The 11,719-nt window shown below is 45.3% G+C and overlaps 1 protein-coding gene across 1 annotated transcript; it reads left to right on the forward strand.

Moving 5' to 3' along the window:
- Positions 1-1,650: 1,650 nt before the first annotated feature.
- Positions 1,651-11,413, forward strand: LOC149442168 (uncharacterized). Its single transcript, XM_089656422.1, has 3 exons — positions 1,651-1,761; positions 5,810-5,949; positions 10,169-11,413. Exons 2-3 carry the CDS (start codon positions 5,875-5,877, stop codon positions 10,778-10,780), a joined length of 687 nt encoding a protein of 228 aa, XP_089512548.1. The 5' UTR covers positions 1,651-1,761; positions 5,810-5,874; the 3' UTR covers positions 10,781-11,413.
- The last annotated feature ends 306 nt before the right edge of the window (positions 11,414-11,719 follow it).

Below are 11,719 nucleotides of genomic sequence, written 5' to 3' on the forward strand. Positions count from 1 at the left end.
ACATTCTTCCCACTGATCACCAATGTAAGGGACATTCTTCCCACTGACCCCCAATGTAAGGGACATTCTTCCCGCTGACCACCAATGTAAGGGACTTTCTTCCCACTGATCACCAATGTAAGGGACATTCTTCCCACTGACCTCCAATGTAAGGGACATTCTTCCCACTGACCCCCAATGTAAGGGACATTCTTCCCACTGACCCCCAATGTAAGGGACATTCTTCCCACTGACCTCCAATGTAAGGGACATTCTTCCCACTGACCCCCAATATAAGGGACATTCTTCCCACTGACCCCCAATGTAAGAGACATTCTTCCCACTGACCCCCAATGTAAGGGACATTCTTCCCACTGAGCCCCCATGTAAGGGACATTCTTCCCACTGACCTCCAATGTAAGGGACATTCTTCCCACTGACCCCCAATGTAAGGGACATTCTTCCCACTGACCCCCAATGTAAGGGACATTCTTCCCACTGACCCCAAATGTAAGGAACATTCTTCCCACTAACCCCCAATGTAAGGGACATTCTTCCCTTTGAATACCAATGTAAGGGACATTCTTCCCACTGACCCCCAATGTAAGGGACATTCTTACCACTGACCCCCAATGTAAGGAACATTCTTCCCACTGACCCCCAATGTAAGGGACATTCTTACCACTGACCCCCAATGTAAGGGACATTCTTCCTACTGTCCACCAATACACACTGACAGCTGAATGAGTGATTGGTTAAGAATGTAGCAACCCCACCCCTGTTTTGTTTACAAACACTGATTTGGACTGCTTTTTTGCCAGCTAAAACAGCTAACACCTTCAATAAATATACAATAATGCTGGCTTTGGTTAATCAAAGCCAACCCTTGCTATATGCTGGGGAAGGGGGGCGGGTGTCCCAGAATCAGGACAGAGAGACTGGATGTGCTACACATGTCCTGTGTACAACAATGATTTTTTTGGGGGTATGTGTAGCACGCCCAAAGTCTGCAACTGGTTTTAAAATACAAGAAGGATCTAAGGATGTGTATGCAGCTGTCATTAGATGCCAAGGAACACTGTCTGTCAACCAAACGATCAATCAGCTTCCTCGACGACATTATAGCGAATAGGAGGTAGGTGTATTTTGAATGGAGGTTGATTATGCTAAAGGAGAAGGAAGAGTGGGGTATACAGAAGAGGATACAAAGATTGTGACAGTGGGAACTTCACCTGGAGATGACACTAAATCTACACTATGAGAAAGCCTGGTTTCTGCAATCCCTTGAGTAGCCTGGAGTCCTAGTTGCCCATAGAGGTCATGAAGCCACTATAACCCAGACTAAGCGGCTTTTTAGTGGATTCCTATTGCAGACAGACCATTGTCGATGCTCATTGGTTAGGAAAGTTAGATTCCATATGTGTGTTATATGCATATGTGTAGTACTCTGTATGTCTTGTATTGTTTTCCTACAATTCTAGGTCATTTGTATGTGCAGCTCTCTTGTTTAGTAAAAGCACAGTAGTATATTGTAGGGTTTCCCTGCTTCACCACAAAGTAAAAGAAAAGCCAAAAAGATATCGGTGCAAAGCCGGCATACCTTTCACTTTTGTGGTACCCCCAAGTTCCACTAACGGTATAAATATCAGCAGTCATTTCCCATTCACAGACCTACTGCGGAGTGTTTGGACTCCAGACGGTAATTCTATCACACAGAGTCCATAGTGCTGAAGAGTCTGAGCCGGCCTGGTCCACATTGCGTCCTCATCTCTACACCAACAGGTAAGAACTCTAGAAATGGACGGGGGTCCTATAAACACTCATTACTGATAGACGAGACCAAAAGGAGCTTATCAGAAATATATGGACATATAGGAGTACCGAACATCTTCTACAGGGGAAACTCGAAAAATGAGAATATGGTGCAAAAGTTCATTTATTTCAGTGCAGCAACTTAAAAGGTGAAACTAATATATGAGACTCATTCCATGCAAAGCAAGATAGTTCAAGCCGTGATTTGTCCTCATTGTGATGATTATGGCTTTACAGCTCATGAAAACCCCAAATCCACAATCTCAGAAAATGAGAATATTCCATGCAATCAATAAAACACGGATTGTACATAGAACAATATCGCACCTCTGAAAAGTAGAAGCTGCATATGTACTCAGTACTTGGTTTTGGGCCCCTTTTGCAGCAATTACTGCCTCAATGCGGCGTGGCATGGAAGCTATCAGCCTGTGGCACTGCTGAGGTGTTATGGAAGACCAGGATGCTTCAATAGCGGCCTTCAGCTCTTCTGCATTGTTCGGTCTCATGTCTCTCATCTTTCTCTTGGCAATGCCCCATAGATTCTCTATCGGGTTCAGGTCAGGCGAGTTTGCTGGCCAATCAAGCACAGTAATCCCACGGTCATTGAACCAGGTTTTGGTGCTTTTGGCAGTGTGGGCGGTGCCAAGTCCTGCTGGAAAATGAAGTCAGCATCCCATAAAGCTTGTCTATGGAAGGAAGCATGAAGTGCTCCAAAATCTTCTGGTAGACGGCTGCGTTGTCCCTGGACTTAATGAAGCACAGTGGACCAACACCAGCAGATGACATGGCTCCCCAAATCAACAGACTGTGGAAACTTCACACTGGACTTCAAGCATCTTGCAGTGTGTGCCTCTCCATTCTTCCTCCATACTCGGGGTCCTTGGGCCTCTCCATTCTTCCTCCATACTCGGGGTCCTTGAGCCTCTCCATTCTTCCTCCATACTCGGGGTCCTTGTGCCTCTCCATTCTTCCTCCATACTCGGGGTCCTTGGGCCTCTCCATTCTTTCTCCATACTCAGGGTCCTTGGGCCTCTCCATTCTTCCTCCATACTCGGGGTCCTTGGGCCTCTCCATTCTTCCTCCATACTCGGGGTCCTTGTGCCTCTCCATTCTTCCTCCATACTCGGGGTCCTTGTGCTTCTCCATTCCTCCTCCATACTCGGGGTCCTTGTGCCTCTCCATTCTTCCTCCATACTCGGGGTCCTTGGTTTCCAAATGACATGCAAAAGTTGCTGTCATCAGAAAAGAGGACTTTGGACCACTGAGCAACAGACCAGGTCTGTTTTTCTTTAGCCCAGGTAAGACGCTTCTAACGTTGTTTGTTGTTCAGGAGCGGCTTGACAAGAGGAATACGACATTTGAAGCCCATGTCCTGGATCCGTCTGTGTGTGGGGGCTCTTGATGCACTGACTCCAGCCTCAGTCCACTCCTTGTGAAAGTCCCCAACACTTTTGAATGGCCTTTTCCTGACAATCCTCTCCAGGCTGCGGTCATCCCTGCTGCTTGTGCACCTTTTTCTTCCACACTTTTCCCTTCCACATAACTCTCTATTAATGTGCTTTGATACAGCACTTTGGGAACATCCAACTTCTTTTGCAATTCCCTTTTGAGGCTTTCCCTCCTTATGGAGGGTGTCAGTGATGGTGTCAGGTCAGCAGTCTTTCCCATGATTGTGATTCCTACTGAACCAGACTGAGAGACCATTTAAAGGCTCAGGAACCCTTTGCAGGTGTTATGGCTTAATTAGCTGATTAGAGTGGGACACTTTGAGCCGAGATTATTCCACCTTTTCACAATATTCTCATTTTCTGAGATTGTGGATTTGGGGTTTTCATGAGCTGTAAGCCATAATCATCACAATGATGACAAATCACGGCTTGAACTATCTTGCTTTGCATGTAATGAGTCTCTCTCATATATTAGTTTCACCTTTTAAGTTGCTGCACTGAAATAAATCAACTTTTGCACCATTTTTTAATTTTTCGAGTTTCACCTGTATGTATTTCTGAATCAAGAGGAGGGAGATGCTAACACCCAACCACATACCAAATGGATAATTGCACATATTTAGGGGAGCGCTGCACCATATTGTTTATAATCTACAACTGTAAATAAACTATTTTTGCTTTTACAGTTACCTTCTGATAGTGGCACAGTACAGTACAGGACCACAACTGGCCTATAGTGGAAGAGAGTTACTAACGGGAGAAGGGAGGGTAGGTGGGAGATGGTGGAGCTGAAGGATACTCAGCAATAGGAGATGGAGGGCAAGGTGGAGTTGGGCCCACACCTCATATTGATGGCGCTTAAGGGTCATTAATAATAGGAGATGGAGGGTGATAGGAATCAGCCTATGTCTGTAGCCCGTCCTCATCACTTTCATCACCAGGCCTGGGAGAAATAAAGCTCCAGACACCGAAAAGCTTAATGCAAGACACAAACTGTTATACAGAACTCAGTAGGCGTTGCTTAACCCCTTCCATACCGGGCACTTTTACCCCCTTCCTGCCCAGGCCGATTTTCAGGTTTCAGCGCTCTCACACTTTGAATGACAATTGCGCGGTCATACAACATTGTACCCAAACTAAGACATGATTTGCCAATGGCTCCCACTGCACTCAGAGTCTCCTGTGACACCAGGGAGAGGGAACAGTGCTGAATCAGTGGAGGAGTTGGGTACGTGTTTTTTCTTTGGGGCGGGGGGCATGCTACAAGCAAAGGGAAAACATCAATGTTTTGACTTTAGAACCAATCTAATCCAATCACCATTGACTGTGTCAAGCCTGATATTGATTGTCCAAGAACAGGATGGGAGGTGCGAAGGTTTGTGGCACCACCCCGTTCTAATTATAGAAGCCATCCATCCAGTCTGCAGTGGGTGTTAATCATTTGAGTCACATGGCTGAAGGTATGAATTGTAGTTAAATCAGTAGGATGAAAATGTTAAAAGGGCATCCTATGTGGAGGACAGATATATGGAAGGCCCCCCAACCCCTGAATAGGGAGCATTGTTTTAGTCTGACCTTTTGCCAACTGGCTTTTCTCTCTGTCACTATCCCGATCCCAAGAATATCGATCTTGGGGTCCTGACCCTAGTTTGCCCTTCCAAAGTTGATCTGTTTGTAGAGAGGTTGTTGTAATCCCCCCCAATGTACAAGTCTTTGTATTCCTCCCTACATTGCACTACATATACCAAGTTATGTCTCTCGTGGTTGGGTGTTGGGTCATTTGGATGTACAAGTTTCTGTCTCAGTGTACTGCTGGTCTTGAAAGTTTGTGGGCGGGTGTGGCATGGTGCAGCAGCGATAGCACAGAGTCCGGTTGCAGAAAACAGAACTTGTATTGAAGGCAAAGTTCAACAATACCAACAGCCCAGTGGAAAGGCAGCCAACTGGGAACACTCACAGGTCTTAACAGGAATTTGGAATGGAAAGAGGCTTGGATGTGCCGACAGCATATGTCTCAGAGGGCCGAATACGTCCTGGCTGGTCTGTGCCAAAAATGGGAGGATTCCGGGGGGATGACTTATCCCTGTACTGTTCCTATTTGTTTGGAATCTTTCACTGCTGCTATTCACTTTCCCTGACAGACAGGTGACCTGTCCCTACACTATCCACTCGTAAAATGTGCACCAAGCCAGAAAGCCAGGGTGTTAAATAGACTCTGCCTTATCCAAGATGGCAGCCAGAGTCACATGGGGCAGCAGCATCCAACCGGATCACTTCTCCAGTAGCCCAGAAAAGCATAGAAGAGTATGTTCCTCTTGACTTCCGCTGCAGTTGAGCAGCACCTGCCTACAAGGCACAGGCCCAGATTGAAGTCCAGCATTAGACTGAGACGGGGCCACACACAGGGTCTGAGGGTTAGGAACACTTTGAATGGAATTTCCTGTATCACACATAACCAAAGCAAGCAGTGCATGCATCCTGAAAATATGCCCATTTATTGCAATGTATCGCCTGACTGGGACTGTCTTGATCTGGCCTGACTTTTCTCATCTTGCTTTTCCACTTCATAGAAGTTTTTTGAGGGCCAACCGCTGATCCCAGAGACTTCAAGACCACCTCCCCCCTGAGAAGACAAATGTCCCATCTAACCGAACAGCTGGACAACATGGAACAACCTCATGAGCAGAGGGGTTTTCATGGAGAAGAGGAGGTGGGTAAAGTTCAAAACACAACTAACAGGATGTAAGAAAAGCTCATACCTTACTACACCATTGAAGCATGTTCCTTCCTAAGATCTTCCTTTGTTATGCATAAAGCAGAACTTGTCTCAATCTACAGAATTTTTTTTTAATCCTTATACTGCTAGTATTAGTAAATAAATAGGAAGATATATTATATTTACTTGTTTTACATTTCTTTAGTTACTTCCTGGTTTCTGGCCTAGGCCAAAATTATGTCATACATCCCAGCAGTCTCCATGGGATGAGGGGCTTTCTCAGCTAAGCACACCCTCCTGCCTGCATGCCTGAGCTAAGCGAAGATGGATTCCATGAAGTAGAGGCTATGTGAATCATCTGCTCTAACTCAAGATGGCCGCAACTAGAAATGCTAGGGGGTGAATTCTTAACAAAATAAAGCATGGAGAAATAGATGGATGGGTGAAGTTTGCTTTGAATTATAAAAATAAATTAAATTTTTTTTTTTGTTTGTGGTGCTCAGATGAAGTCTAGTTCCGCTTTGAGAAGAATTCTGCAAAGACAACAATCTTTCAAAAAAATACACAGGATAATAAAAGTGAAAAGTCGGATAAGTATGTACCCTCCATGTCCAAAATAGGGGCTACTAGTGAAATTTCGTTCTGCTGGGTGGTAGACAACCTAGCTGATTTGTATTCTTGTTCATTGGGTTTTTCCCCTAAATTCAGTGGAGCTGCAGTTTCTCCCTTCTGCCAGCAGGTGTCACTAGTACCTCTGGTATTAGCAGGAGACACTACATAAAAGAAGGGTATAGTTGATCCTTCGGCCCCCACAGCCCAAATAGACTGGGCAAAAATTATTTAGGAAAAGAAAAATGTGTGGGTGTCAGGGATCCTGTCGCTGTGCAGCGGTGCGACGGATCCCCTTGAGTTGCAGCGGTGCGAGTGTGCAGGTGCTGGAGCATGCGGCCGCGCATGCGCAGTAGCTCGGCAAAACTCGCGCATGCGCAGTAAGCGCAAACGTCACGTCAGGCGGGCTATTTAAACCTGCTTAGTAGTAAAATCACTGCCTTCTGGTCTACTACGTTCCTGCATATATTCCTGATCCCTGTATTCTGCATTACCCGACTAAGAAAGAACTCCGCCTGCACTGACCCCGGCTATCCCTGACCATTCTCTTGCTTGCTCCTTTTGTACTTATCTTCCCGCTTGATACTGACCCAGCTTGCCTGACTCTGCTATATTATCCTGCCTGCACCTGCACCTGACCTGCAGCTTGTTGGTTACCATACTCACCTACCGCTGCACCCACGGCTCTGCATCTGGCCTGCATCCGGATCACCGTCATACCTATCAGCCACCGCATCCATGCACCCGCATCCTGACTGCCGCCACACCTACGTTCCTGCACTCGCACCTGGCTTGTGTCCCCAGCTACCTGCCAACAGTCTTCAGGATCCACACGGCACTCCTGCCACTCCTGGCTCTGCACCCCTGTTCCCACTTCCAGGGGCTCTGAGCGGGAGTTGTAAGAGGAAGCCCTCTCTCCACATCAGGCTCCCCAACCAGGTACGTGACAGTGGGACGTTAATGGTGCAAATATTCCCTCAGGATAAACAGACACAAATAGACTCGGGTAAAAATGAGTAAAGCTGTATTACACATTATCTAAAAAACGTGAAAGCACAAAGACACCATCTACCATAGAGACAGTTTGGAAAAAACAACCCTTAAATATAAACTACTCCAAACCACCTTCCTTTAATATACAAAATGATGGAATCATGGATATGCTTGGTAAGCTGATTAATAACTTTGGTGAACTCAACGCGTTTCACCAAATATGCTTCTTCAGGGGTTCACATATGGGGAAGAGGAAAGCACTGCAAATATATAAAAAGCCATAAAACACACTTATAACAGTCTATGGCAATGGAAAATCATGTACAGCTTTTATAGTGATAAATACAGTCAGGTCCATAAATATTGGGACATGGACACAATTCTAACATTTTTGGCTCTATACACCACAATGGATTTGAATTAAAATGAACAAGATGTGATTTAACTGCAGACTGTCAGCTTTAATTTGAGGGTATTTACATCCAAATCAGGTGAACGGTGTAGAAATTACAACAGTTTGCATATGTGCCTCCCACTTGTTAAGGGACCAAAAGTAATGGGACAGAATAATAATCATAAATCAAACTTTCACTTTTTAATACTCGGTTGCAAATCCTTTGCAGTCAATGACAGCCTGAAGTGTGGAACGCATAGACATCACCAGACGCTGGGTTTCATCCCTGGTGATGCTCTGCCAGGCCTCTACTGCAACTGTCTTCAGTTCCTGCTTGTTCTTGGGGCATTTTCCCTTCAGTTTTGTCTTCAGCAAGTGAAATGCTCAATCGGATTCAGGTCAGGTGATTGGCCATTGCAGAACATTCCACTTCTTTGGTTGCTTTTGCAGTCTGCTTTGGGTCATTGTCCATCTGCACTGTGAAGCGTCCAATGAGTTGTGAAGCATTTGGCTGAATATGAGCCGATAATATTCCCGAAACACTTCACAATTCATCCGGCTGCTTCTGTCAGCCGTCACATCATCAATAAATACAAGAGAAGCAGTTCCATTGGCAGCCATACATGCCCACGCCATGACACTACCACCACCATGATCACTGATGAGGTGGTATGCTGAGGATCATGAGCAGTTCCTTCTCCATACTCTTCTCTTCCCATCACTCTGGTACAAGTTGATGTTGGTCTCATCTGTCCATAGGATGTTGTTCCAGAACTGTGAAGGCTTTTTTACATGTCGTTTGGCAAACTCTAATCTGGCCTTCCTGTGTTTGAGGCTCACCAATGGTTTCCATCTTGTGGTGAACCCTCTGTATTCACTCTGGTGAAGTCTTCTCTTGATTGGTGACTTTGACACACATACACCTACCTCCTGGAGAGTGTTCTTGATCTGGCCAACTGTTGTGAAGGGTGTTTTCTTCACCAGGGAAAGAATTCTTCGGTCATCCACCACAGTTGTTTTCCGTGGTCCTCCGGATCTTTTGGTGTTGCTGAGCTCACCGGGGCGTTCCTTCTTTTTAAGAATGTTCCAAACAGTTGTTTTGGCCGCCTAATGTTTTTGCTATCTCTCTGATGGGTTTGTTTTGTTTTTTCAGCCTAATGATGGCTTCACTGATAGTGACAGCTCTTTGGATTTCATCTTGAGAGTTGACAGCAACAGATTCCAAATGCAAATAGCACACTTGAAATGAACTCTGGACCTTTTATCTGCTCATTGTAATTGGGATAATGAGGGAATAACACACACCTGGCCATGAAACAGCTGAGAAGCCAATTGTCCCATTACGTTTGGTCCCTTAACAAGTGGGAGGCACATGTGCAAACTGTTGTAATTCCTACACCGTTCACCTGATTTGGCTGTAAATACCCTCAAATTAAAGCTGACAGTCTGCAGTTAAAGCATATCTTGTTCGTTTCATTTCAAATCCATTGTGGTGGTGTATAGAGACAAAAATGTTAGAATTGTGTCCATGTCCCAATATTTATGGACCTGACTGTACATTTAAAGTGGCAGCTTTAGCTCGGACCCCCTTGCCCAAGGATTCCCTCCAGATAGCTGAATGAGAAGAGGATTTATCTGGGTCTTGCTGTAGAGAGATTTGTAAATGGTTGCTAACAAGTTGTCCTCAGTTGCAGTTTCCTTGGGCATTCCATACAGCCCTTACCTCATCCAAGTTCAATACCCCTAGTAAAACCCAAAAAAAAACCCAGATCAAGGACTAACTACTGTCTCTGGAATGCAAGTCTGAGAAAATGCGTGTTGCCTGGCTGTGCAAGACTATAGGGGATCCAAATTTACAGCAACTTCTAATGGGGAGGTGCTACATAATGTCACACAATCTTGGAATCACCTGTATTTCTAAATAAACAATTTAAAAAGAAACAAAAAGAAACCACTGACAGACCATCAGCGTATAGAAGATCACAGCAGCCCAGTAGGAGGCACACAAACCCTTCTGGTGTATGCAGAGTTGTCTGACCACCATTCCGGTCCTGTGGTGCCCTGAAATGTCTATTGGATGAGGCTGTACTCATAGTAGGGTCAGGGAAGGGTGTGAAGGTTGGTCTCAGCATTTTGTGGATCCAGCAGGTGTTCAGTGTGTGTAGAGTACCTAAGTATGTATCTGATTATATACAGTATATATATTTCTATTAACAGGAATATCACTACATCAGATCATGGAAGATTGAAGAGAACCATGAAAATTTAGAACTTAACATTTCTGGAGAAAAAACACCTACCAAATTACCCACAAAACAATCATCATTGAAGCCGAACTTGCAGAAGAAACCAACCTTGAGTATAGCAAATGCTGGAGTATCACCCTCAAATATTATTAAAGTAATTGACACTACTGACAGACCAGCTGATGCGTATGCTGAAGACAAGTACGCTCGAGCTGGAACGTACGCCATGGGATTAAAAGACAAACCCATGGAGAGGATCCCAAAGGCCGGAGCTTTTGCCGAGGCCGGGTTTGGCAGAGCGGGGGCAGAGTTCGGTGTTTTTGAGGCTGAGGCTAAAGGTCCAAACGCCTTCGCTGGAGCTGAAGCCAGTGTAGTGGGGCTAGGCGCCATTGCCAGAGCAGAAGTTGGAAGTGTCTCTGTTGGTGCCGGCCCATTTATGGCTAAGCTTGGCCTTGGTGTGGACACTGGGGTGTCAATTGGAGTTGATGGCATTGAGATAAAAGTCCTGGGCACCGGAATCCGCCTAGGGCCAACAACCAGCTTTTCTATACTCGGCAGTGAGTTGGCATGTGTGATCCAATAAGGTCTTCTCTCACATGTCCTAACTGTGTGTATCAAGCAGAACACAACAATCATAATGTCAGGATATCAATTATATATACCATATATTACCTGACAACCGCTGAGCACAGACCACCCACCTCCCCCCACCATGAAAATTAATTAGCTTCTGCTTCTTTAATGATATCTCCTTTCCTGGCCTGTGATAGGACAGTGAGGGAGCAGCAGCTCATCGATGACGTCATCCCTGTGCTCCTCCCTCCTGTAACCATGTCCAGTGTTAGGAGAGGTCTGATTGGCTCATAGTGCTCCCTGGATGCACTGAGGATTATAGGAATCCAGTGGGAAGATTCAGAAACAAATGAGAGTTGTGTGTAAAATGATGTTTCATGATTTGTTTGAATGTCTACAGAACAGAGATGAAATGGTAAGGAAGTATTTGTCTGGAGTTCTGCTTTAGTCTGCAGGAATCCAACAGGAGGAGATGATAAGAGAACAATATTTTACTGACCTGCCAATTGTTGTCTAATTGCTGTCTTCATGTACCGCTTACTGCTAGTTTAAAGGAAAAAAAATGCTTATTATCACATTATATCGCTGATCTGATACAAAGTTACCAATGTCATCAAATAGGACCAATAAAATGTAAAGTGAAGATCTGGGCTCAGACTTGTACTTTGTGTGATGTCAGCTCTGGACTACATCGGGGTGTTCCAACCTTTACACCTTCCGCATTGGAAGAAGAAGAATTGTCTTGGGTCACATTTGCTGAGGCACAGCAGTCTGCATTGGTCAGGAAAAAGGTTCCTGCACCACTTCTGAACTGCAGCGGCCAGGAAATCGCATGCTGCTCTTCCACCATACAATGTCCCAGCGGTTCCCACACCTGAGAACATGTTGCATTTCACCCCCTTCCAGTCCGGACACTTTCCCCCCTTCCAGTCTGGACACTTTCCCCCCC

The sequence above is a fragment of the Staurois parvus genome, unplaced genomic scaffold (assembly GCF_062004578.1).
Source record: "Staurois parvus isolate SC_StPar_1 unplaced genomic scaffold, SC_StPar_1.0 ptg000904l, whole genome shotgun sequence".
In the NCBI taxonomy this organism is placed as follows: Eukaryota; Metazoa; Chordata; class Amphibia; order Anura; family Ranidae; genus Staurois; species Staurois parvus.

Excerpts from the sequence above, each read along its gene's own strand:
- LOC149442168 (XM_089656422.1), top strand. The coding sequence starts at position 5,875 with ATGTCCCATCTAACCGAACAGCTGGACAACATGGAACAACCTCATGAG. Across the intron at positions 5,950-10,168 it reads GTTTTCATGGAGAAGAGGAG|GAATATCACTACATCAGATC; the intron begins GTGGGTAAAGTT and ends TTCTATTAACAG.